The sequence below is a fragment of the Carassius auratus genome, chromosome 3 (assembly GCF_003368295.1).
Source record: "Carassius auratus strain Wakin chromosome 3, ASM336829v1, whole genome shotgun sequence".
In the NCBI taxonomy this organism is placed as follows: Eukaryota; Metazoa; Chordata; class Actinopteri; order Cypriniformes; family Cyprinidae; genus Carassius; species Carassius auratus.
This window is the reverse complement of record NC_039245.1, coordinates 12,071,770-12,099,711: the sequence shown is the minus strand read 5'-3', so window position 1 is coordinate 12,099,711 and position 27,942 is coordinate 12,071,770. Positions and strand designations below refer to the sequence as shown.

Sequence of the window (27,942 nt, the reverse complement as noted above, 5' to 3'; positions counted from 1 at the left end):
AACAAAGAGAGTGTGTCTGAACCCCGAACATTATCAGGAAGGCTATTCCAGAGTTTGGGAGCCAAATGTGAGAACTTGTCACATGGGAAACAATTGCAAATGATTGCAAAACTATGCAAATGATTTTCTCTATCAAAATGTATTTATTATACTATGTATTACTTTTGAAGCAGACAAAACGGTTTATAAAGTAGTTTGAAAAGCTTAACTTTATTGGAAAGTTTTCAGTGATATATTTGAGACTGTCCCTGTTGAGGCCTGCAAACATTCACATGTCTGTCTGTCTGTCTGTCTGTCTGACTGTCTTTCTCCCTGGAGCCCTCCCTCTTCCTCATCCTCTGGAAGGAAACCCCATCTTTCCTGTTCAGTAAGCCTACCACATAGAATTTCCTCTTCTCAAAAACTATCTCATTTCCTGCGGAGGATTCACATGTCGCCACTGGAGTTAGAGGACGGGTAGTGTGGTTGCAACTATGTCAGTGTATATGAGCTTTGGACCATGCATATGTTATGAATGAGACTTAGAGGCAGAGGTAGAATGGCAGATTGAATGCAGTCTTTTGTAAACTGGCATCACATGTAACATTTTTAAACCTAAAGCTAAAATTTTCCTCTAGTCTACGAGAGAAACTTTAGCTAAGCATAACCCTTATTTGTCCATTTATATTAATTTATACAGTGTTACAGGACGGTTTATAATACAAAAGGTAAATGCATGGAGATAGGTGTTCTGTAACTACCCGAATTGTTTACCGAGATATGGTTACTCAAGAGCACAAGTCTTGTATGAATCCAACAGACTATTGTTTAATCGACAGTGATTTCGCACTGCCCCCCACCGACTGAGCTTTGCAATAACGTGGGGGTGATGAATGCTAATGGTTTGAGATTTTTGATTTTAGATAGAGGCTGAAATAGTTCTGTCTACTTTTAACTTCAGGACAGCAATTCAAATAAGCTGTATGTTTCCTGTTTTAAGAGTGTATTGTTATTAGATGGTTAACTTAAAACAAAATTTAACAACTGACATACAAATCTGTTTTTCAACACATATTTAAAACCCAAAATAAATAACACAGTAGAAAAAGTTTCATTACACCTCTGAAAAATGACTCCTAAAAGAAAAAAATAAAGGCTCTAATCTTGCATATTTTACAAAAGCATGAAGGATGGTTTCTCTCTCAGTGCAAAAAGGACATTGAGCATCAACCTCAGGATTTAAAACAGAAATAAAAGCATTGACGGCGACAGCGCCATGCATGAAGAATTTTGCAGCATCGCAATATGCTCAATTATTTTTTAAAGTAGGCTATGGAACAAAATTCGGTAACACTTTATTTTGATAGTCCACTTTAGACATTCTACTAGCAGTAAGTAACTTTGCAACTACATGTCAACTAGCAGTTAGTAGAGTCTTAGCAGACTGTCTGCTTAATATCTTCTAACACTTTCTTTGTCAACTAACTGTCAACTTATACTAAGCCTAAACCTACCCCTAACACTAACCCTAAACCTACCCTAACAGTCTACTCTGAGAGTTAGTAGACATGTAGTTCCAAATTTCTGAGATTTAGTTGATATGTAGTTGACATGTAGCTACAAAGTTACTTATAGTCAGTAGAATGTCTAAAGTGGACTATCGAAATAAAGTGTAACCCAAAATTCAATTGCGTCATAATATGCGGCTAATGTGGAATTGCAAAAATTATTCGGGAGAGCGTATACAGATCATTGGGGAAACTAAAAATGAAATGCTAATCATATGTAATCATAGTGCCCTGCAATGACGAATTACCTGCCGCTCAAGTTATGTCACCATCACCTTAAACAAACTGTTCACTTTGAACAAGAACACATAGGCTACAGTTTATATATATGTATAACCTCGGGGTAACATAAATAATAGTCTATAATAATATATTACTTATATTAATTTGTTTCGTAAGGATTGACATACATCATATGATGTCATGGCGTCTACAATAGTAGACATACCACATACCCAAGTGGCCTGGGTCACATTTGAAAAGATCGGATCTGTGTCGTTCAGACTGTCATGAAAAGATCAGATACAGGTCGCATAGGGGCAAAACATTATTGGGTTGATTCAGCCTGCAGTGTGAACGTAGCCCATTGGGTATGTGGCCCTGAATCCGATAAGTATCCGATCTTTTGAAATGCGACCTCCGTCTGAACAGCCAGGCCACATGTATCCGCCCCGCACGCCATTGATGATACGCAACGTCATAATTCTGCGTTGAAGTAGGCGGAAACGAGAAGATAAAACAACAAACCTTGGCGGAGGATGCTGCTGATCAAACCAATATATAGAAAATATGTAGAAAATGGGACACCACAAGGGAGTGTAGTTAGCCCAATTTTATTTGCTAGCTATATGGAAGAGAGGAAGAAATGGTGACTTTATTAAAAGGAAATTACAAAATGGAATTAATCAAGTTGAACAGTGGGGGACAAAATGGGGATTAAAGTTCTCAGTAGAAAAAACAAAGGTACTGATTTTTACACATAAAAAGAAGGATAAGGAATGCAAGGTGGAAATGTATGGAACCGCTTTAGAGAAAGTAGAGTGTTTTAGATTCTTGGGAGTATATTTTGATACAAAACTAACGTTGTATAGATGTTAATAATAAAAGGCTGCAGTAGGAGTATGGACTATATGTACAAAGATAGTTTTCAGATTTTTACAGATGGATCAAAGGATTTACAATCAGAGGCAACAGGATCTGCTGTATATATACCTGGTCATAAAGTGGGATTAAACAAATGAACATCTGACAGCTTAAGTGTGTATACAGTTGAGTTGTATGCAATATTACTAGCATTAGAATGGACTGAACAATCCGGATAGGACAACATTGTTATATGTAGTGATTCTGTTTCTGCCCTTATGAGCATAAAGTCTGGTGTGACTAGCAACCATCAGGAATTACTTTATGAGATTTTAATTACAAACTCAAGAATAAGTAGACAGGGGAAAAACATTACATATTTTTGGGTACCAGCACATGTGGGCATACAGGGAAATGAGAAAGTAGACAGACTGGAAAAAGAAGCAACAAAAAAATGGAAATATTGATGTCAAAATTAAATTATCAAAATCAGAAGGGAAGAGTTTAGTGTGGAAAAAGATAATTGAAAAATGGCAGCAACAGTGGGATAATGAAATCAAAGGGAGACATCTGTACATGATACAAAATAGGATAGGTATGGAAAGTAAGAAAGGGGGGAATAGGAAGGAACAAGTCATAATGAACAGACTGAGGATTGGACATTGCAAGTTAAACAAATTTGGGGTGACCGCTCTATTCAGGGCACTTATCGGAACCGGGCGGTTTACGAAAACATTTCGAGCGAAATATATATTATTTATATAGTTTAATATGTCTTTTCTGTGACAACTTTTTAAATATTTTTCAGGTATAGTAAATTTTGAAAGATTTCGGTATAGACATGTAGACATGTACATGGGAAATGTAGCATAAAAATTTTCAGTCATATACACATAAAAAATGTATGTAACCCATATACACATAACCCTATCTATATTTGAAATATTTGCTTCCCAACAATAATTTAAGCAGGACACAAAATAAAGTAAGAAGACTAAAAAAATATATAATTAATAATTTACTGTTGCCCCAGTATTGCTTACATTACTTTGGGCTCTGACCTCACACACAATTCAACAGAAAAGATCAAGGCGACAGCTGTGGTCGAAAGAAATCAAACACAGGTATCGACGAGTGAACAATGAAACCCGGAGCCCACTCTCACGCAAGGGTTTTCTCCCGTAACTTTCTATTATTCCTTCACTTGTAAAAGACATAATATCGTGAACAAAATGTCAACTGTAAGCTCTTTCTGCGCTGTTACTTTTGTACCGAGTCTCAAACTGCGATCAAAACATCATTAAACATCCTGTGAGCTTCTTCATTACATGCGGCTCGTTAGAAAAGTCATCTTTGCCAAATCTACAGGCAGAGGTGCAACATCTTAAAAGTGCTTTCAAGTTCTCATTCATATAAATCACGGGTGATGAGGATGTATTGCTTAAAGATGTTTTTTCTATAATGAAAAAAGAGGGATTCAAACAAACAATTCTAGCAATAAAACAAGTCATCAACTTCCAGTATTAACGAACCAGAGAAAACCACAGTGTTGAGAATATTTATTTAAAACACCTAGAAATACACTGAACTTGAAGTTAGTTTTTATATTGCCTATATGTGAGTGTAAGAAGTCTTGTTGTAATGTTACCTTTATCTTTTTTCTTTTTTTTTTTTTTTTTTGCACGCCTACTGATTATTTTATGAACTGTTTATATTGTTATAGATTTTTCTTGTCGTTGTTGTACTACAAGTTCATCAGTGTCATTTAGATGCAAGCTGGTTATTCGCTGATTGACCAGCTATCATTTTCCAAAACACTGTTTTTCGAAATTACTGTTATTATTCTAGCCTAATTATTAGTATAAGGAGTATTGTTGTTGTTAAATATTTTAATAATAGTTATATATTATTATATTACTATTATTTTACATTCATGCATTTATCAGACGCTTTTATCCAAATGCGACTTACAGTGCATTCAGGTTATACTTTTTTTTACTAGTAGCCTATGTGTGTTATTATGTAAAAACGAGGAGAAATTGCATTTCATTGCGCCATAGAGAAAGTGCGGTGAAGTCCAATGAGAGCGATTGTAGGAGGTTGCGTCATCACGTGGCGTTAACAAAGCGTAAGGCATTACGTCTCAAACAGAAAGTGTTCTTCTGCTTCTGAACCAACTCTGAACACATCCCGCAGGCATAAACCCCTTCTCGTTTGGAAACGTCAGCGACCTTGAAATAGTTTGGAATCAGGTAATTATTTTGAAAATGGCTTTATTTGGGGATTGCTGTATTGAAAATGTTCATTAAATTCATTTGTGTTTTAGACGAAAGTTTGTGTGCTGGTGTCAAGTGAGCTAAAGACGATTAAAGATTAAATATAAACATGTATGCTTTTCACTTCTTTTCTAAGTAGGCTACAAAATCTATTGGTTTTAAACGTTTTTTTGTTATTCATAGCAGACCAGATGAGATATGTTGTATAGTAGCCTAGTCTATGGACATTAACTACAGCTAGAAAGTGAAAGTCGGATTGTACAGACCCGACACTGCGTTTTCCCTTTCCATATACTCCCGAATAAAATCCAGCAAACTCCACCATGTCCCTGCATCATTCCCTCGAGCGACACAGTAGAAAGCTAGTGCACGTATACAAAGATGAAACAAACTCAAATGTGGACATATATTTGTGTGATATTTGTAACTCTGCTGAGTCAATGCTCCGCTTGCAGATGGCTCGGCAGATACAGGATGGTGAACGCCGATTCTCTGACACTGATTGAGAAAATGGTAAGTAGTCTACGCTTTAAAAGCTTCATGATTTATTTGTGAATGTTCATCAGAAGACATTAGATCTCTGCGCAATACAACCACAGCCCTTTTCTACAAGGTCCTTAAAGCTCTCGACTATGTCTTGTTTTTGTCTTAGTAATGTAGTTGTTAATTAAAACCTTACAGAATGATTCACGACTATCTGGAAAACTGCACTAAACGTGTTTTAACATATTGAGGAATGCTGTCAGTTTAATCTGATTCGTCCAGCATTTAAAAAAATACACAGTAAATGTGTTTCCTTCATTATGTTACAACATCTTTGCTTCTCTCCATTTATTTTTGTCACACTAACTTTCAGAGATTTATTCAATAGTAATCCATACACTGTGGTTGATTGAAAAAGACGAATCAGTGATTTTAATGAATTTTATATATAAAAAAGTTTTTTTTTTAGGTTTATGTAAAAAGTCTTAATTATGTTTTTATATGCATATGGATGAACAGCTATGAAACATATCAGAAATTACAAGTTGTACTCTGTCTTACAGGGTGGACATCCAGGGACTGTTAAGGTGCGATTTCCAGGACACCTGTACAACTTGATTGGAGATGCTAAGGTTTGTAAACTTTTTTCTCTGTGATTAAATACAGAGGGCAAACATTTCATTCCATAAATAAAACATATGCTATCAAAATAAACAGGGAAAGTGATATCAGGATTTCATGACGTGAAAATCGTACAAAACGTGCATACATGACAACAGTGTTCATATAGGACAAGTTACCTACACAGCATTATATCTGTTACAGGTGGAGGACCAGGTGAGGTTTCTTGTCTTGAACTTAGATCAGATCATCAACCTCATGGATTCCAAAGAACACATGAATCCAGAGCAATGGAAACTAGTGGAATATTTCCTAAAAGACCTGCACAGGCAGTCATCTGAGCTCAAAGAATGTGTAAGTCTTGTCTGAAAGTTTTTGTGCTTAGGAGAAAATAATATCAGAATTCCATATGAATTGCGTATAATCCTATAATTTAAATAAAAGGATTGTCATAATAGTAAAAGAGCATGAATTTAGATTGAATGATTCCACTCAATCTTTTAACCTCAAAACTGTTATATGACATTAATCATAAAAATGTTGATGTTCAAAAGAAAAGGCTAAATTAATAAGAGCAATTCAATAAATGCGTTATATGAAATGTCTTTTTTTTTGTTACAACTATTTTGTCATTTATGTTATTTTACCGCATTGTTTATATTTTGTTGAGATATATATATATATATATATATATATATATATATATATATATATATATATATATATATAATTTTGTTTTATGTAAAATAATTTTCTAAAAATATGTGAATTCATTTTAAATAAGTAATTTTTTAAATAATTTTAAAAGTTTTCGAATTGCTTGTTTTATTCTTATTATTTTTCTTCATTATTATTTTATTTTATTTTATGTAAAGCACTTTGAATTACCATAGTGTACGAAATGTGCTATATAAATAAACTTGCCTTGTTTGCTTTTTATCAGGTGGCCCAATACCAAAAGCCGTCACATATGGAGTCATATAAGAAAAAGATAACAAGGCACTTCAGGACTTTAAAGAAGAGTTTAAAGAAAGAAGTAAGTTTGATTGTATAATATTATATCACAACTTATTCCATTGTTTTTATGTGATTTTATATTCTTCAATTAGTTGATTGATTCTGTCATCAGCTTTATTGTTTTTAGTGCCTTTATGAAGCATATTGTAGTTATGATTCTGCAATGTTAATGTTACTTAGTAATGAGTAAAGGAAATTATTTTCTTCCATTTAAATGTAAAGTCAGTGATACACAGCTAAAGATGTTCCTCTTGTGTTTAAGAAATATAGTTCTCACGCATGGGAGCAGATCCGGAGAGCAGTGAAAACCCACCTTCAGAGGATGGAGATCATCGCAAACAATGCAAACAAGTCCCTGGCAAGAGTTTAACAGACAACCAATGACAGAAAAAATGTATGACTTGTGACACATTCCATAGGATAAAAAAAAATGCTGCAAACAACGCCTTACGGACAAAAATGAAAACGAAAAAAAAATGTTACAAATGTATTTGTGTATTCAGATGTTTGTATTTAATTGCAATGAATGAAACCTAGAATGTAAATTAGAGTAGCTTATTTTGACTAATAGGCAGTGCTTTAATACAGTGTTTACCTTATGTGTTTCCTATGAAAACTTGAAGTTATCAGATCAAACAAGCTTATTATGTTTCTTGCAAATACATGTGAAAACTTTTCTGGTTTAGGTGAGAGTAAGCCTCTTTGCCTAAACTATACTCAGATATTTTGCTAAGTAAATGTAAAAATATGCTATGTATTTCAGATCATATGTATTAACTGTCAGTCAGCCGGCATGTTGGGTATATTTCATGATTGTTTTGAGTATACTTAAATATATTTATTTATTTTTGTGCACATTTTTTATATCTTAGTATATTTATTGTTTTCATATTTAATGTTATTTATAGTTATTTATTGGCTCTAATTGTCATGAAACATTTTGTACTTTCAAATAAAACAATTACTGAATCTGCTAAAGGTGTTAACATTGTTTTCTAAATCCAGTGAACTTCCACACACCAGTACAGTTTACAGTTCCTTGTAATTGTCTTACTTTGCCTTACTTTATGGGTCTTCAGAGATTGTTCTTTGTAAACTGTAAAAAGTGTTTTCTGTAATTCCTGTAATGCAAATGCTTCACTATAATGGACATCAAAAAGAAGCTCTTTTCGAAGGGGGTCGCCAAAGTCATAAAGCAAATTACAGGTGCTTCTCAATAAATTAGAATGTCGAGGAAAAGTTAATTTATTTCAGTAATTCAACTAACATTGTGGCACTCATGTATTAAATGAATTTAGTGCACACATTATTTTGGCTCACATCTCAACAAATTAGAATATGATTTCATGCTAATCAGCTAATCAACTCAAAACAACTGCAAAGGTTTCCTGAGACTTTGGAATGGTCTCTGACAATCATTGAGACCATTCATAAGGAGTGTAAGTCACAAAAAAATCTGTTCACAGAGTGCTGTATGCAAGCATGTTAACAGAAAGTTGAGTGGAACGAAAAAGTGTGGAAGAAAAAGATGCACAACCAACTGAGAGAACTGCAGCCTTATGAGGATTGTCAAGCAAACTGGATTCAAGAACTTTAGAGAACTTCACAAGGAATGCACTGAGGCTGGGGTCAAGGCATCAAGAGCCACCATACACTAAGTGTCAAGGAATTTGCTGAACCACAGAAAATGTCAGAGGCGTCTTACATGGACTAAGGAGAAGAAGAAATGGACTGTTGCCATTGTTCCAAAATCCTCTTTTCAAATGAGAGCAAGTTTTGTATTTCATTTGGAAACCAAGGTCCTAGAGTCTGGAGGAAGGGTGGAGAAGCTCATAGCCCAAGTTGCAAGTCCAGTGTTAAGTTTCCACGGTCTGTGATGATTTGGGGTGCAACGTCATCTGCTGGTGATGGTCCATTTTGTTTTTTGAAAACCAACGTCACTCCAACCATTTACCAAGAAATCTTGGAGGACTTCACGTTTCTTTCTGCTGACCAGCTTTTTGAATATGCTGATTTATTATTTTCATTTTGGTCCAAAAGCACCAAAAGTTGGTTAAATCACCATGGTGTTGGTGTGCTTGACTGGCCAGCCCTCTCACCAGATCTGAACCCCAGAGAGAATCTATGGGCTATTGTCAAGCGAAAAATGAGGAACAAGAGACCAAAAAAATGCAAATGAGCGGAAGGCCACTGTCAAAGAAATTTGGGCTTCCAGACCACCTCAGCAGTGCCACTAACAGATCACATCCATGCCACGCTGAATTGAGGCAGTAATTAAAACAAAAGTAGCCCCTACCAAGTATTGAGTACATGTACAGTAAAGGCCAACAATTCACTTAATGTTTTATTATAATTATTATTGTTGTTATTATTATTGGTTTTATTAAGTATTCTAATTTGTTAAAATAGAGAATTGGTTGGTTTTTGTTAAATGTGAGCCAAAATCATCACAATTAAAAGTACAAAAGACTTACACTAATTCACTCTGTGTGCATTGAATTTATTTAATACATGAGTTTCACAATTTGAGTTGAACTACTGAAATAAATGAACTTTTCCACAACATTCTAATTTATTGAGAATTACCTGTATATTTGCTGAAAAAAAAAAAGATCTGTTATTGTCAATGTAAATCAAAGCATCTGACATGTTTTTTTGTTGTTGTTGTTTGTTCCACAAATGAAATAAAGTCATACATGGGAACATATTAAGCACTGTTAAATGATGATTGAATTTTCATTTTTGATTAACTTTCAGTTCAAGCTTCCAATTCTATCTTTATTAAAAAACCATTCAGCTACCCACTAGCTAGTTAAATAATACAAACACAAGAAAATTATATATAAATATGGTATGGAAAAAGTAAGATAAAAAAACAAGAATAAAACAAAATGTGCATGACAGTATACTATAGACTTAATAAATATTAAGATGAGCAGGAATGTACAAGAGAAGAATGTGCAAACAGGTTGTAGAGGGTATTTACATAGCAACAATAGAGGTAAATAAATAACAAATAAAAAAAAATACAGATATTGCTGTGTGCAAATAGCATTAAGTATCTTATTGATAATAATAATAAGTGAGGTGATGTAGATGTTAAGAGGCTGGGTTTGAGTTAAGGAGCCTGATGGCCTGAGTAAAGAAGATCCTCCTAAGTCTCTCAGTTTTTGCCATCAGGCTACAGAAGCACTTACCAGATGGCAGCAAAATGAAAAGACAGTTACCAGGGTGGTTAGAGTCCTTCATGATCTGAAAAGCTCTGCTTTTGCAGTGATTGGGGTAGATGTCCTGCAGTGAGGGAAGAGCAGACACTGAGATGCGCTCAGCTAATCCCACAACTCTCTGCAGGGCTTTGTAGTCTTGGTTGGAGCTATCCCCATACCACACTGAGCCACACTTTCTATGGCCCCTGAATAGAAGGTTTTCAGGATTGGCGAAACCCTGAATTTTCTCAGCTGTCGAAGAAGGTACAGTCTTTGCCTGACTTTATTAACCCGAGTTTGGATGTGTCCTCACATAAGGGGCAAACCTTAGATCTGGTTATCTCTCATGGATCATTCTTATCGCAGTTTTCTGTCAAGGATTTAGGATTGTCTGACCATTTTGCTATTCTTTTTAGTATGGAACTGTCGCATACTAACATTTACCCTTTCCGTACTGTAAATTATCGCAATTGGAAATCCATTGATTTCAATGACTTCTCTGCTTTTATTGAATCCTCGTTAAGTGGCCTTTATCAAACTTTATTAGACCCTCTGGAGGTCAACATCTCTCTGTTAAATACTGTTCTCTTGTCTGGTTTGCACTTATCTGCACCAATGAAATCCTGGTCTGTGGCCTTTGTACAATCTGCTCCCTGGTATAATGGTGAGCTGCGCTCTAGGAAGACAGCGTGTCGTAAGCTGGAGCGTAAGTGGCGTACCTCTGGCCTGAATGTTCATTATCAAGCTTGGAAAGACCACTTACTTGAATATAAGGCAGACAGATCTCAGTATTTCTCTCAGATAATTGATAATAATCAAAATAACCCCAAAAATATTTTTCATACCATTAACAAACTGTTCAAAGGTAACAGCTCCTCCAATGTACCTGCCTCAGATCAGCTTTGTAATGTATTTATTGATCATTTTAGTTCCAAAATTGCTAATGCACGCAAATCCAATGCATCTGTTGCGTCTGCTTCTGCTCATAGTATCCCTAAATTTTCCGGCACTTTTTTTTTCAAATTTTAGCTTACTTGATCCTGTCTCTCTGGGTAATGTGGTTTCACAATTGAAAGTTGCCACTTCCATAGTTGATCCAATACCCAACTGCCTGTTTAAATCATGTTTTGTATCACTATTCCCAGTCGTCTTGAGTATAATAAATGACTCACTGAACACGGGTGTTGTACCTGCTGCAATCAAAATTGCTGATTTGCTGCTGTAACACCTGTACCAAAAAAGCCCAACGTGGACTGGGTAAACATCAATGATTTTCGTTCAATCTCCAATTTGCCTTTTTTGGCTAAAGTACTTGAGCGAATTGTGGGCTCTCAGTTAATTACTCATCATATTTTGCACAATCTTTTTGAGCTCCTCCAATCTGGCTTCCGCAAACTGCACAGTACTGAAACAGCATTGGTTAAAGTCACCAATGATTTGTTAATTGCTGCTGACTCTGGCTCTTTGTCAATCCTGATTTTACTCGATCTCAGCGCAGCTTTTGACACTGTAGACCATTCTCTTTTACTCTCTGGATTGGAAAAAGTTTTTGGTGTTACTGACACTGCTTTAAATTGGTTCAAGTCTTATCTATCAGGTTGCAGGTCCAATATTGGCTCAGTGCAGTTTGGTGTTCCACAGGGTTCAGTTTTGAGTCCCTTACTTTTTAGTATGTACATTTTCCCCCTTTGGTGACTGGGCCTTCTCTTCTTTGGCACCTAAACTCTGGAACTCTCTTCCTACTGAAATCAGACAGGCTGAAACCCTTAGTATTTTTAAATGTTCTCTTAAAACGTATTTTTTTCCGGTTAGCATTGTGATATGATTCTCTGATGGTCAATCTCAATGTATTTTTATTTGTTTTTTATTGATTTTTTTTTCTGTATGCCTTGGTAAAGCGCTTTGAGATGTAACTTTTAAAGGCGCTATAGAAAATAAAGTGTATTATTATTATTATTATTATATTAAGGAAAATGTATATGATGATATCACTCTGTTTTAATTATTTTTTAAATAGGCTATATATTTAGCCTTTGACTGTGTTTTCAAGATGAGTGAACTGCGCTATTGCCATCCTATCAATCTCACTGCGTTTTCAAGGTGAGAAAAGGAACGCCCACCACTACGGACAGAGGCACGTCATTCTTTCATTTTCTCCTTCTGAAACTTCCAATAATAAAACCGCTCGGCTTCCCGCTCTGTCACCTGCTGAAGGGAATGCAAATGAAGTAGGGTAATTTCTTTCTATCTTTCTTTTTTTATTTGGAGAACAATATATAGCCAGAGTCTTGCCATCCTAGTATAACATTTGTTCTGCGATCTACAGCTGTCAATACAAAACCACAATGAGAACTTTTTTGTATTTTCTGTGGATTATCATATCTTCGTCCATATTTGTAGAATCTTTTATTCGGGAAAAGGAGAGAAGAGACATTTATCAAACAATTAAATTTCTGCATGAACTGGTAAGTCTTACATTAATATATTAATACATATTTGCTAGACTTATTAGAGGAAAGTTGCGGGATTAACAATATAAAACAAGGTGGAAAACAATTTTACATAATCTAGGGTTTTATCTATATTTTAGAAATATAGCTTTGTTCATCGTTCATTCATTTTATTACCCGAATGTTAATTCATACAACTTGACCGTTAACATGTTAACAATGTTTTAGTAGCCTATAAATATTAAGATTAATATAGCTATATATTTATAATGAGTTAAGTGTTAGCTTTTGATCAAAATATTTTTCATTACCTACACTAATGGTTTAATGTTAACAAAAGCCTGGCAGCAGTATAATAAGCCTGAATGTAGGATATTTAATGGCTGAAAATCGTAAACATCTTTTATTCTTCTTCCCAAAGGGTCATAAAGCATGTCCACGTGATGTTGAAAATGCGATGTCAGATCGGTTCACAAGTCTTCCCGATAAGGTAGGCAACAATATAAAAACACAAGACCGAAATGTTAGATCCAGATCGATCTAAAACTCCGCAGGGAACAGCATCAAGTGCAGCTGCCCGCTTTCAAGTGATTTAAAAGAACTTGATTTGCTGTTTCTGGTGTCGTTCAGCTGTCAGTTTTAGACATATTTAGGACTGTTGTTGTTATACATCCTGTAAGTTTGACAATGGATGTTTTCTCGTTTCCCGCGTGGACAGAGAGAAGAAATATCTCAGGCACTGAACATAGCATATAACTCTACCTTTGAGCTCTTCAAGAAGAACAGAAGCCACTGCCACTGGAATAACAATTCATTCCAAGAACTAATGGAACATCTCCACCGACAAGCTCAATTAAACTTCGTAAGTCAGAAGTTGGACTGAGTCAACATTTACTTTCATTATTTACAATGTTATAACGTTAACCGTTATTGTTAATATCTAGGTCCCGGTGGTGATGAGCTCTGAACTTGAGACGCTGGTCGAAAACTTCAAAAAGCTCGATCAGTTTCTTACACAGCAGGTGAGAAACTCAGCAAACGAGACCGAAAAAATAAAACAAATATAAAAATGTGTTTATACCTTCATAACTCCAGTCTGCATAATTTAACTGTGACTTTTCTTTCCGACAGAATTTCAGCTGCTGCGCGTGGGAAACTGTGCGCCAGGACATTCTGATCGTTATGGACCACTTCAGAAGAATGACTAGAAGAATGACTAGAAGAAAGACTGGATAAAAATGACGAGAAGAAGATCAACTTAATACACTGTGTCCCGTAATTTAAAAGTTGTCAATTTATTAATACGCTATTTTTTAATCTTTATTTATGTATTTATTTATTTATTTATTTATCTGCACTGTTCATTTTCCAATGAAGTCGATAGTAAAATGAATCAATGAATTTCCAGATTCATGAATGTTTAATAAGTTATAATCTAAACTGTCTTTGACGGCTCTTGAGTTGTTATTTATAGCCTAAACATATTTATTAAGCAGAACTATAGACTACACTAAAATATTTACAATAAGCGAACAAACTTTATTGTTCTGTAGGCTACATTTCACTGTTTATTCGGGAATGTGCTGTTATTATGAATGAATGTTTCGTTTACATGTTGTTTGTAACACAATGGAGGTCTAAATGTCTTTGTCACAAACGTGTGGAATTTTCACTTGACCAATGTTCACAAAAAATAAATTATACTTGTGTACACTATAAATCGGTCGTTATGTCGTATAATGTGTCTTTTCTGTCACAACTTTTTAAATATTTTTCAAGTTGAGTATATTTTGAAAGATTTCGGTATAGACATAATACTGGGGAAAGTAGCATGTACATTTTCAGTCATTGCGAGGAAAAAACTAAAAAAGTTAATTTAACACATATACACATAGCCCTATCTATATTAGAGAAAAATGGTTCCTAACAAAAATTTAAGCAGGACACAAAATAAAGTAATAAGAAGACTAAGAAAAATATAATTTATCATTTATTGTTGCTCCAGTATTGTTAACATTACTTTGGGCTCTGACCTCACACACAATTCAACAGAAAAGATCAAGGCGACAGCTGTGGTCGAAAGAAATCAAACACAGGTATCGATGAGTGAACAATGAAACCCGGGGCCCAAGGTTTTCTCCCGTAACTTTCTATTAGTCCTTCACTTTTAAAAGACCTAATATCGTGAACAAAACGTCTACTGTAAACACTTTCTGCGCTGTTAACTTTTTTTCTTTTTTTTACCATGTCTCAAACTGCGATCAAAACATCATTCATTAAACCTCCTGTAAAAAAGTCATCTTTACTAAACTTGCCACCTACAGGCAAAGAGGTGCAACATCTTAAAAGTGAATTCAAGTTCCCGTTGATTGAAATCACGCGTGAGGAGGATGTAGATTGGTTAAAGATGATTTTTCTATGCTGAAAAATTAAGGATTCAAACAAACAATTCTAACAATAAAACAATTCATCAACTTCGCAGCCAGTAATAAAGAACCAGAGAAAACCACAGAGGTGAGAATATGTATTTAAAACACCTACACTGCACTTGAAGAACCAAGTTAGATTTTATACAACCTATATGTAAGTGCAAGAAGTATTGTTGTAATGTACTTTATCTTTAATTTGTTTAAATTTGCACGCCTACTGACTGTTTTATTAATTATAATTTTTCTTGTCGTTACAAGTTCATCAGTGTCATTTAGATGCAAGCTGGTCATTCGCTGATTGACCAGCTATCATTTTTCAAAACACTGTTTTCGAAATTACTGTTGTCGGATATTAACGTTTGTTTTTTTTTCATTAGCTATTCCTGTTTCAAACACTGCTTTATAAATGGCTTAACGTGGGTTCATTAAAAAAAAAAAAATATATATATATATATATATATATATATATATATATATATATATATATATATATATATATATATATATTATGTTCTATAAGCAAATGCTATAAAATATGTTAACAACAACAATAGGCCTAATAATAATAATTAGGCTATAATAATAGGCTATAATAATAATAATAGGCTATAATAATAATAATAATTAGGCTATAATAATAATAAAAGTAGTTATTATTATAGCCTTATTATTACTATTAGGCGTATTGTTGTTGTTGTTTATTATTATTATTAATATCACTAATAGGCCTATTGTTTTACATTTAGCAGACCCTTTTATCCAAAGCCATAGTGCATTCAGGTTATAGGCTACTTTTATTCCCAGTAGCTATGTGTGTTATTATTTAAAAACAAATATGGAAAGATATGCTTGAAAGCAAAATATTTGTTTAAACTGACGGTTAATGCTAGCATATTTTCTCTTGAGTAGTGACAAAAGATGAGAAATTGCATTTCATTGCGCCATAGAGAAAGTGCGGTGAAGTCCAATGAGAGCGATTGTAGGAGGTTGCGTCATCACGTGGCGTTTACAAAGCGTAAGGCATTACGTCTCAAACAGAAAGTGTTCTTCTGCTTCTGAACACATCCCGCAGGCATAAACCCCTTCTCGTTTGGAAACGTCAGCGACCTTGAAATACTTTGGAATCAGGTAATTATTTTGAGAAATTGCTTTCTTTTGGGATTGCTGTAACTTATGCTGAAGATGTTAATAGCATTCATTCGTGTTTTAGTGTGTGCTGGTGTCAAGTGAGCTAAAGACGATTAAAGATTAAATATAAATATGTATGCTTTTCACTTCTTTTCTAAGTACAAAATCTATTGGTTTTAAAAGTGTTTTTATTATTCATATAATATGACCAGATGAGATATGTTGTATAGTAGTCTATGGACATTAACTACAGCTAAAAAGTGAAAGTAAGCCGCGTTTTCCCTTTCCATATACTCCCGAATAAAATCCAGCAAACTCCACCATGTCCCTGCATCATTCCCTCGAGCGACACAGTAGAAAGCTAGTGCACGTATACAAAGATGAAACAAACTCAAATGTGGACATATATTTGTGTGATATTTGTAACTCTGCTGAGTCAATGCTCCGCTTGCAGATGGCTCGGCAGATACAGGATGGTGAACGCCGATTCTCTGACACTGATTGAGAAAATGGTAAGTAGTCTACGCTTTAAAAGCTTCATGATTTATTTGTGAATGTTCATCAGAAGACATTAGATCTCTGCGCAATACAACCACAGCCCTTTTCTACAAGGTCCTTAAAGCTCTCGACTATGTCTTGTTTTTGTCTTAGTAATGTAGTTGTTAATTAAAACCTTACAGAATGATTCACGACTATCTGGAAAACTGCACTAAACGTGTTTTAACATATTGAGGAATGCTGTCAGTTTAATCTGATTCGTCCAGCATTTAAAAAAATACACAGTAAATGTGTTTCCTTCATTATGTTACAACATCTTTGCTTCTCTCCATTTATTTTTGTCACACTAACTTTCAGAGATTTATTCAATAGTAATTTATTCAGTATGGTTGACTGACAAAGATGAATCAATTTATGTTAGTAATTAATTTTATAAAATAAAAAAGTCAATTCAAGTTTTCTCCCTTATTTGTAGGTTTATGTAAAAAGTCTTAAGATAGTTTTATATGCATATGGATGAACAGCTATAAAACATATCAGAAATTACAAGTTGTACTCTGTCTTACAGGGTGGACATCCAGGGACTGTTAAGGTGCGATTTCCAGGACACCTGTACAACTTGATTGGAGATGCTAAGGTTTGTAAACTTTTCTCTGTGATTGAATACAGAGGTCAATACAGAAGTCATAAGTGGCCATGCATTATGATTTTTTTCATTCTTGTTTTTTCGTTATAATGACTAAATTTTCTCGTTATCTCAGCATAACGAAAGTTGTTTTCTTGTTATAAAAAACGTATACAAAACGTGCGTACATACAACGTGTTCATATGGGACCAGTTACCTACACAGCATTATATCTGTTACAGGTGGAGGACCAGGTGAGGTTTCTTGTCTTGACCTTAGATCAGATCATCAACCTCATGGATTCCAATGAACACATGAATCCAGAGCAATGGAAACTAGTGGAATATTTCCTAAAAGACCTGCACAGGCAGTCATCTGAGCTCAAAGAATGTGTAAGTCTTGTCTGAAAGTGTTTGTGCTTAGGAGAAAATAATATCAGAATTCCATATGAATTGCGTATAATCCTGTAATTTAAATAAAAGGATTGTCATAATAGTAAAAGAGCATGAATTTAGATTGAATGATTCCTCTCAATCTTTTAACCTCAAAACTGTTATATGACATTAATCATAAAAATATTGATGTTCAGATGAAAGGGCTAAATTTATGTTATGTTCCCGCATTGTTTATATTTTGTTTGCTTTTTATCAGGTGGCCCAATACCAAAAGCCGTCACATATGGAGTCATATGAGAAAAAGATAACAAGGCACTTCAGTACTTTAAAGAAGAGTTTAAAGAAAAAAGTAAGTTTGATTGTATAATTTGATATCACAGCTTATTCCATTGTTTTTATGTGATTTTATATTTTTCAATTAGTTGACTGATTTCTGTCATCAGCTTTATTGTTCTTAGTGCCTTTATGAAGCATATTGTAGTTGTGATTCTGCAATGTTAATGTTACTTAGTAATGAGTAAAGGAAATTATTTTCTTCCATATAAAATATAAAGTCAGTGATACACAGCTAAAGATGTTCCTCTTGTGTTTAAGAAATATAGTTCTCACGCATGGGAGCAGATCCGGAGAGCAGTGAAAACCCACCTTCAGAGGATGGAGATCATCGCAAACAACGCAAACAAGTCCCTGGCAAGAGTTTAACAGACAACCAATGACAGAAGAAGACCTGATGACAGAAAAAATGTATGACTTGTGACACATTCCATAGGATAAAAAAAAATGCTGCAAACAACGCCTTACAAACAAAAACTGAAGAAAAAGAAAATTTTTTTTACAAATGTATTTGTGTATTCAGTCTGTATGTAATTGAAATGAATGAAACCTAGAATTTAAATTAGATTTATTTTGACTAATGGCCAGTGCTTTTATAAAGTGTTTACCTTATGTGTTTCCTATGAAAACTTGAAGTTATCAGATCAAAAAAGCTAATTATGTTTCTTACAAATACATGTGAAAACTTTTCTGGTTTAGGTGAGAGTAAGCCTCTTTGCCTAAACTATACTTGCTAACTAAATGTAAAAATATGCTATGTATTTCAGATCAAATGTATTAACTGTCAGTCAGCCGGCATGTTGGCTATATTTCCTGATTGTTTTGACTATACTTAAATATATTTATATATCTTTGTGCACATTTTTTATATCCCAGAATATTTATTGTTTTCATATTTAATGTTATTTATAGTTATTTATTGGCTCTAATTGTCATGAAACATTTTGTACTTTCAAATAAAACAATTATTGAATCTGCTAAAGGTGTTAACATTGTTTTCTAAATGCATTGAACTTCCACACACCAGTACAGTTTACAGTTCCTTGTAATTGTCTTACTTTGCCTTACTTTATGGGTCTTCAGAGATTGTTATTTGTAAAAAAGTGTTGAAATATTTTTTATTTGTTTTTCTCCTGTAATGCAAATGCTTCACTATAATGGACATCAAAAAGAAGCTCTTTTCGAAGGGGCGCACCAAAGTCATAAAGCTTTCCTCTGTGAGACAAATTACAGGCGCTTCTCAATAAATTAGAATGTTTAGGAAAAGTTAATTTATTTCAGTAATTCAACTAAAATTTTTAAACTCATGTATTAAATAAATTCAATGCACACAGACTGAAGTAGTCTAAGTCTTTGGTTCTTTTAATTGTAATGATTTTGGCTCACATTTAACAAAGTCCACCAAATCACTATTTCAACAAATTAGAATATGATTTCATGCTAATCAGCTAATCAACTCAAAACAACTGCAAAGGTTTCCTGAGACTTCAGAATGGTCTCTGACAATCATTGAGACCCAACACAAGGAGTGTAAGTCACAAAAAAATCTGTTCACAGAGTGCTGTATCCAAGCATGTTAACAGAAAGTTGAGTGGAACGAAAAAGTGTGGAAGAAAAAGATGCACAACCAACTGAGAGAACTGCAGCCTTATGAGGATTGTCAAGCAAACTGGATTAAAGAACTTTAGAGAACTTCACAAGGAATGCACTGAGGCTGGGGTCAAGGCATCAAGAGCCACCATACACTAAGTGTCAAGGAATTTGCTGAACCACAGAAAATGTCAGAGTTGCCATTGTTCCAAAGTCCTCTTTTCAAATGAGAGCAAGTTTTGTATTTCATTTGGAAACAAAGGTCTGGAGGAAGAGTGCGAAGCTCATAGCCCAAGTTGCATGAAGTCCAGTGTTAAGTTTGCAATGTCATCTGCCAGTGTTGGTCCATTGTGTTTTTTGAAAACCAAAGTCGGTTCGGTCTGAGTGTCGTTTCCGGATAAAGGGGGTTTGAAACTCATGCCACCTTGTGGGTGTTGTCCGGAGGAGATGAATCAGTTGTAGTAGAGTCAGAGAGTCAGAGTTAGAGTTAGATAGTTGTGTCGTCGTAGTTATTGTGTCATATATGTGTTAGGGCTGTATATTATTAAATTATGTCAGCACTGTAAAAAAAAAAAAAATGTTCCGTCAACTTAAAAAAAAATAAGGCAACTTATTGCAAGCGCTTTTTTGAGTAAACTAAACAAAAACTAAAGTCCACCCAACTTAAAATAACTTAATATCACAAGTTGTCACAACATAAATTGTCATGTTACTGGCGGGGGGGGGGGGGGGGTGAAATGCTATTTCATGAATTCTGAGTTTTTTACACTGTTAAAGAGTTGGATTCCCATGCTAAACATGGACAAAGTTTCAAAAATTAAGTTGTACGTTTGAAGGAGTATTTTTGTTCCAAGTTTCGGAAAGTTTTTTTCGAGTATGGCTCTGTGTGACGTTAGATGGAGCGGAATTTCCTTATATGGGTCCTAGGGGCACTTCTGCCGGAAGAGAGCTCGCTCCCGTATAGCAGAGCACAGACATTCCCTTATCAGAGTGAGGGACCGAATTGTCACAAAATAAGTGTGTTTTTGGTTGCCAGGGCAAGACAACCCTGCACAGATTACCAAAAAAAAAAAAACAGCATTAAGGGACCAGTGGATGGAGTTTATTTTTACAGAGCATCAACGGAGTTGTGCAAGTGTTTGTGTTTGTTACCTGCATTTCGAAGATGCTTGTTTTACAAACAAGGCCCAGTTTGACGACGGATTTGCATATCGTTTATTTCTTAAGGATAATGCAGTCCCAACGAAAAAGGTTCACGATCGTGTGTTGGAATCGCATGCTGTGAGTAAAACTGCTTCAAATATCTCTGTGTTGTAAACTTCTATCGGCGCGTAAGCACATCAAGTAAACAACATGCGATGTTGTCATCAAACTGCACTTTCCACATGTAGGGGAGAACCGGGGCGAAAGTAACACTGGACAAAGGTAACAAATCGATTTTCTCCGAGCCTCTTTCTGCATTTGCATTCCCAGCTATGACAGCATGTTCAGCATGCAATCCTTGACGGAGCTGAGAAATAACATGTGATTTCCTCATCGTTTCCCGAAGTTAGGTCCGTAAAACTGTTTTCGAGTACAAAAAGTAAATTATTGAAGCGGTAATTTTTTTTTTATTAGTCGTGTTGTTTTTCTTGTTTCATGTGTCAAAGTAATGATCAATCTACAGGTTATTTAGTGCTTTAACACATCCTAAAGTTTGCATTTTCATTTTTTTAATATATAAAATTAAATCGAGTTGAAATGTCAGGAGTTCCTGTCGGGACGAAAGTAACTGTTGTTACTTTTGTCCCGCTACAGTCACAAAAAGTATTTATTTTGTTCCAGTGCAAGCTATATTGTGAATTTCTGTGTCTTGCATCATTTCTTACAAATGTTTATGTCATATTATACCAAAAGAATATGTCTGAGTGAGGTTCAGAAAGACAGACAGAGGTCTGGTTTTATCCAGATGTTTTTGAGAGGGCGTTTCTGGACATAGAGGAACATCTCTCTCTGGGCAGCTGCTACGTCACATTTATATTTAGGTTTTAGCCATATCTTAGCCTTTACACCTCCACCTGTGAATTTGCAGTGTTTCCAGATGTTTTAATGCACATTTTTAATTCATGCATAAAAACAACTGGATGGACACATAAATAGGCCTACTGTTACATTATGTTTAGAGGTTTTTTTATTATGCTAATGTAATAAAAATTTTATATTGTGCATTCTGTAGAATTATTTTATTATAATATAAAAATACATTGAAATTTACAATAAAAAAAATACAGTCAGGTTTTAAGACATCTGATGAAACAAACTTAAATTTAAAATGAAAATATGAAAATGTAATTTAATAATTTTTTTGCAAAGATAAAGGACAAAATATGTTTGCAGTTATTTATTAACAAGGTCACAATCAGGTATACTTAAGAAAAATAAGACTAACAGAAAAAAATCTAGCATATATTTGTTGTGTTATTTTTGACCCACCTGTGTGTTTCTTTCGTCCCAACCGATGGGGTCGAAAGTAACAATGTGCAACTTATGTTCTAAGTGAAATTATACTGAAGTCTTTCTACATTTCTACAAAATACCACCTGGTATTGTTAGACCACACTTCTGAGTTACTGGCCACAGCAGAAATATATCTCTGTATATAACATTATCTTTTAAAATGAAGTTTTTCTGAAAAATGGTACTTTCGCCCCTGCTCTCCCCTACACCTTAAAAAAAAAAAAGACGACATAAAGTGGAACTTAGTAATTTTCCAAAACCGCTAAGCAAATATATACAGTTTCAATACATACTACTTAGAGATGTCCTGCTGTAGTCGTTGATGCTGCTGCTCTTGTTAAATTTCAGCCTCTGGATCTGATTCTGGATCATAAATATACGGCTGAATCTGACTGTTAGCCATGGTTTGTTTTGGATGATTGTTTTTTTTTTTCTCAAGGTAATGTCACAACTTCCAAACGCTCTCAACGCAAAAGCCTACTCACGCTCGTGATTCTTTAGCCCGACTTTTTTGGAGTTATGAAGGATGCAGTACTACTCTATAGGTACTCAAGATTAACAGGATATTGAGTGAAAACAAGCATTTCACCCCCCCCCCCCTTAATCTAAAAAAATATCAGAACAAAATATTTTTTGTTTACTGAACACAAGGCCTATTGACTATAAGCATACACAATTTTAAAGTGAAATTCAGCCAAGTATTGTGACTTATACTCAGAATTCATGCTCTACATTTAACCCATCCAAAGTGCGCACGCACACACGCGCACACACACACACACAGAGCAGTGTTCATCATTTATGCGGCAGCTCCCAGGGAGCAGTTGGGGGTTTGGTGCCTTGCTCAAGGGCACCTCAGTTGTGGTATTGCCAGCCTGAGTTTCGAACCCACAACCCTAGGGTTAGGAGTCAAACTAGGCCACGAATTTATATCATTCAAATAGTCTAAATAAATAAAAGACCATGCGGTCAAATAACTTTTTTATTATTGAAAGTTTGTGTCCAAAGCACAAGGACATACCAAGTCTTGTATATTAAATTCTTTATTCCAATGCATTTTAGACTGAACTCAACACATGGTACATAAGGCTTGTTAAATAAATCCAGTGTTAATTATACCTTAATACGTTAGCAGTCTACATCGGACGTCTATATCGGACGTACAGAAGAAATAAAAAACTTTTTTTAAAAAGACGTCATAAAAACATTTTGTCTTCTCAGTGCATGTCTTTTCAACGTCTGCAAAGACATAAAAAGATGTCCACTGGACGTAACTTTGCCCAGTGGATTAGGTTGGTGTTAAAATACGCAATAAAGTAATTTTTAATTATTTAGTAATTATTCCTTTAAAAACAAACAAAAATGTTAAATACATGTGACTTCATGCCACAAGACTGCTAACGTATTAAGGTATAATAAACACTGGATTTATTTAACATGCATTATGTACCATGTGTTGAGTTCAGTGTAAAATGCATTGAGTAAAGAAGTTAATATACAAGACTTGGTATGTCCTTGTGCTTTGGACAAAAACTTTCAATAATAAAAAAAGTTATTTGACCCGTGTTATGGTCTTTTATTTATTTAGACTATTTGAATAATATACATTTGTGCGTAGCGGTTAGAGAGTTTGACTCCTAACCCTAGGGTTGTGGGCCCGAAACTCAGGCCGGCAATACCATGACTTAGGTGACCTTGAGCAAGGCACTGAACCCCTAACTGTTTCCCAGGCACCGCTGCATGAATGATGAAGACTGCTCCGGGTGTGCGTTCACGGTGTGTGTGTGCATTTTGGATGGGTTTAATGTAGAGCATGAATTCTGAGTATGGGTACATACTGTACTTGGCTGAATGTCACGTCACTTTTCACTTTAAAATTGTGCATGCTTATAGATAATAGGCTCTGTGTTCAGTAAACAAAAATATTTTGTTCTGATATTTTTTAGGTTAACATGACATGACATTTATGTTGTGACAACTTGTGATATTAAGTTATTATTTTAAGTTGGGTTGACTTTAGTCCCCGTTTGTTAAGTTTACTCAAAAGAAGCGCTTGCAAATAAGTTGCCTTATTTTTTTAAGTTGTTGCAACATTTTTTTTTTTTTACAGTGAGGTTATATTAGTTATAGTATATTGTTATTATTAATTAAAGTAGTTATATTATAGTATTGTTATATTAATTAGATACGATTTTTGCTTTTTGTGACCTCTTCCTTTTTCCTTGTAATGGAGCCAGCAAGAAAGAGGAAATCCTCCCATCTGGGAGTTTTTTTAAATGGTGGGTCACAATAAGGTATGTATATTATTATTGTTTTACTGTCTTAATCTAATAATAATACTCACTATAAGTGTTTCTAGGTGAAATGCTTGCTGTGCCTAAAGGAGCTAACATACAACAATAACACCTCCTCCATGCTCAGGCATTATCGAGCACTGCACAAGTATGAAAAGACTACTAACAATCTTTATAAATCAAATCAAATCAATATTTATCCAAAGTGAATCTCACAAGATCTGAGGATCCACTAGTATATTGGGCTCAACATAAACATCTGTATCCTCATTTATACCAGCTGCCACTGACATTTGTATGTTCCCCGCATCCTCTGTTCCATGCGAAAGGATCTTTTCCAAGGCTGGAGAGGTTCTGTCCAAAAGGAGGAATCGTCTAAGCCCAACACACTTGAAGAAATTCTGTTCCTCAATAAAAATAATGTGTGATCCTTCCTTCACCCACCCCAAACTACAGTGTTGCAGTTTGTTCCTCTAAATCCATAGTCCAAAAAGCACAACACTGCACTAAAATTAGTAACAGTTCAATGCATAAAGCACACCAGATACAATTCTTAACCTTTCCCACCCCACACTTTTCTGCTGCAATTTGCGTTATTACACTCCCTCCTCCATAAGAACTACACTCAACACAGTCTCACTTTTGTTGTTCCTACTGTCACTATCCAAACAATTTATGAATAATGAATGAACTGTGTGTGACAGTGTCTCTGCACAAGTAAATTCAGACAGAGAGAGAAAAATATTTTATTTGATACCCAGGCAATGGACAAATGTCTGCTCAGGTCATTGATTCAGTATTAATTTATTGGTCTGCTAATTCTTTGCACAGTAGCTAGGTGTCACTAGTGAGCAATAATGAATGAAGCTTCGAGTAATGAACCTTTTGGCAATGCAAGTATAAGTCTCTGCAGGTAGCGGGAGTTACCAGATCAGGGTGTTTTTACACCATGATACCTGATTGGTTGATGTAATAGTGACGTTAGGTTTAGGGGTGGGGTTGGGTAAGGGGGATCATTCAGATTGCACTATTTAGAAAAACCCATTAGTTTGAAAACACCCACATAAACGCCCACTTTTGCTCTGCAGAGACCTAAGTCTCAAGCAATGGGCTGCGAGGTCTCAGTGGTTCATGAAGCCTCATTTTGCCATCACTACCAAGATATCTTGGAGTACTTCATGCAGAAGTTGATTTCATATTATGTAGTTCGGTAGGAGCACGTCAGATACTTAGCCTTTTTGCACAGGTGAAGCCACTTAAGATAATCAACCTTAGGTATAAATACAGCTGAATTAACCTACCTGTCTCCATTGAAGGTTTATCAGCATCCCCCCTCCACCCCATCTCCTCCACTAGAGTTCATTTGACACTTTTATATATGGGGGGGGGGGGTACTCTAGGTTCGGGCCATTCCCAAGCTCAGAGCCCCTTCCCCTGACAGCATGCCAAATATGCATTATAATACTTCAGCTAATCATATGTAAGTGTGAACTAGCAGGATTTGTCACCTGCCCACACTCCCAAAAGCTCCAAAAGTTGTTTAAATGGTCATGGTGTTGGTGTGCTTGACTGGCCAGCAAGTTCACCAGAACTGGACCTCATAGAGAATCTTTGGCTCTTGTCAAGAGGAACATGAGAAACTAGAGACAAAAAACTGCAGATTAGCTGAAGGCCACTGTCAAAAAAACCTGGGCTTCCATACCACCTCAGCAGTGCCACAACGGATCACCTCCATGCCATCCCCAAATTCAGGCAGTAAATAAAGCAAAAGGAGCCCCTACCAAGTACTGAGTACATATACAGTAAATGAACATAATTTCCAGGAGGCCAACAATTCACTAAAGGTTTTTTATTTTTTTATTGGTTTTTATGAAGTATTCCAATTTGTTGAGATCGTGAATTGGTGGGTTTTTGTTAAATGTGAGCGAAAATCAACACAATTAGACTTAAAACAAATACTGTGTGCATTGAATTTATTTGATAGACGAGTTTCACAATTTGAGTTTAATTACTGAAATAAATGAACTTTTCCACGACATTCTAATTTATTGAGAATTACCTGTATATTTGTGTATATCTGTTGTTGCCAATGTAAATCAAAAACGTGAAACATTTTTTGTGTTCTACAAAAGAAATAAAGTTATACATGGGAACGAATTAAGCAATTTAGTTAAACGATGACTGAATTTTCATTTTTTAACTAACTTTCAATTCAAGCTTTCAATTCTATCTTTATTAACAAACCACATATTTGAAGTTTAATCAGCTATCCCCCCACCATACAACCCCCCAAAAAACAATTCTAATAGTGGATTTGAACGTTTGCCATAGTGTAGTGTAACGAAAGGTGACATTGGCATGAAAGGGATGAAGATCCTCCTAAGTCTCTCAGTTTTTGCCATCAGACTACAGAAGCGTTTACCAGATGGCAGCAAAATGAAAAGACAGTTACCAGGGTAGTTTGAGTCCTTAATGATTTTAACAGCTCTTTCTTTACAGCTTTTGAGTTAGATGTCCTACAGCGAGGGAATGGGCTAGGTGCACAAGATGGCGGAGGTGAGCTTCAGCAACGCGAGTGTGTGCGTACTTATTTCCGGTCTTGCGACGCTCGCATTGACTGTAAGGGAAACTTACATACGAAACTTGGCTAGATGTATATAATTAAAGATTTTCAAATTTAACAGCCGATAGTGGTATATCAAAAACATGGGGAAACATCCTCCCTATATTTTGCGTACCTCTGTGTGGAAATTCATCAAGATACAACGCGGAGATTGCTTTATTCTTCTGTTGATTATGCGGATCAGCGTCAGTTCAGGTCCACAGGGATTTCTTTTTTCAAACACAAACCTCTCAAATATGCAATACTTTTCATTTTCGAAGATCTGGTTTTGTTCTGTTATGTAAGATAAATGTTTCTGACTGTCAAACAAGACGCACAGAGATTTCTGATAAAGCGTTTTATTAACTTTATTTGATATAATTTATAACTAACTGTACAATTAAACGTAATATAATTATGGTAGGTTTGCCTTAAATAAAAGATCGCTGTTTGCATTCATGTGTGTTTTTATCTGTTTATTGTGAAAGATCTGCAGCATCATTATCTGTCTAGCCATTGTTATTGTTTTGCATTAATTATCAGATTAAACAGATATTAAAATTAGTCACGTATTATTTACTGTGTCAAATAATCTTGTGAAAATAACGATGAAACAGACTGATGTATGTGTACAATTGAGAAATGGATACTTCTGAAGATAAATCGCAGCCCACGTCTCATGAGGTAAATATTTAATATAAAAAATAATAATAACAATGCAAACATCTTCGAGAAATAAGTAATTTGTACATTTACATATTTGGTAAGATAAAATACATTATATAGCTGTGTATACACACCATGAGTTCAACTTTCATTTCGTGAACAGTAGTGAACATTAGTGTATTTAATTCATTCACCGGACTGAA

At 35.0% G+C, this 27,942-nt stretch overlaps 2 protein-coding genes across 4 annotated transcripts; both read left to right on the top strand.

Annotated features, from left to right (window-relative positions):
* Positions 1-4,770: 4,770 nt before the first annotated feature.
* On the top strand, positions 4,771-8,017 carry LOC113048238 (interferon a3-like). Of its 2 annotated transcripts, XM_026209933.1 has the most exons (6): positions 4,771-4,882; positions 5,362-5,419; positions 5,953-6,021; positions 6,215-6,364; positions 6,954-7,046; positions 7,290-8,016. In XM_026209933.1, exons 2-6 carry the CDS (start codon positions 5,381-5,383, stop codon positions 7,395-7,397), a joined length of 459 nt encoding a protein of 152 aa, XP_026065718.1. In that variant the 5' UTR covers positions 4,771-4,882; positions 5,362-5,380; the 3' UTR covers positions 7,398-8,016. The 2 variants fall into 2 exon arrangements, with proteins under 2 accessions (XP_026065718.1, XP_026065708.1); XM_026209923.1 differs by lacking the exon at positions 4,771-4,882 and having other exon boundaries at positions 4,914-5,419; positions 7,290-8,017.
* Positions 8,018-16,125: 8,108 nt separating this feature from the next.
* Positions 16,126-19,064, top strand: LOC113041702 (interferon a3-like). Of its 2 annotated transcripts, XM_026200373.1 has the most exons (6): positions 16,126-16,240; positions 16,695-16,752; positions 17,307-17,375; positions 17,606-17,755; positions 18,015-18,107; positions 18,353-19,062. In XM_026200373.1, the coding sequence occupies exons 2-6, from the start codon at positions 16,714-16,716 to the stop codon at positions 18,458-18,460; spliced, it is 459 nt and encodes a 152-aa protein (XP_026056158.1). In that variant the 5' UTR covers positions 16,126-16,240; positions 16,695-16,713; the 3' UTR covers positions 18,461-19,062. The 2 variants fall into 2 exon arrangements, with proteins under 2 accessions (XP_026056158.1, XP_026056153.1); XM_026200368.1 differs by lacking the exon at positions 16,126-16,240 and having other exon boundaries at positions 16,468-16,752; positions 18,353-19,064.
* The last annotated feature ends 8,878 nt before the right edge of the window (positions 19,065-27,942 follow it).

What these genes read in the sequence shown, in the direction of transcription:
- LOC113041702 (XM_026200368.1), top strand. Translation starts at nt 16,621, where the DNA reads ATGAAACAAACTCAAATGTGGACATATATTTGTGTGATATTTGTAACT. An exon ending in TGACACTGATTGAGAAAATG is followed by an intron (nt 16,753 to 17,306) that starts GTAAGTAGTCTA and finishes TCTGTCTTACAG; the next exon opens with GGTGGACATCCAGGGACTGT. An exon ending in CATCTGAGCTCAAAGAATGT is followed by an intron (nt 17,756 to 18,014) that starts GTAAGTCTTGTC and finishes GCTTTTTATCAG; the next exon opens with GTGGCCCAATACCAAAAGCC.
- LOC113048238 (XM_026209923.1), top strand. Translation starts at nt 5,288, where the DNA reads ATGAAACAAACTCAAATGTGGACATATATTTGTGTGATATTTGTAACT. An exon ending in CATCTGAGCTCAAAGAATGT is followed by an intron (nt 6,365 to 6,953) that starts GTAAGTCTTGTC and finishes GCTTTTTATCAG; the next exon opens with GTGGCCCAATACCAAAAGCC. An exon ending in AGAAGAGTTTAAAGAAAGAA is followed by an intron (nt 7,047 to 7,289) that starts GTAAGTTTGATT and finishes CTTGTGTTTAAG; the next exon opens with AAATATAGTTCTCACGCATG.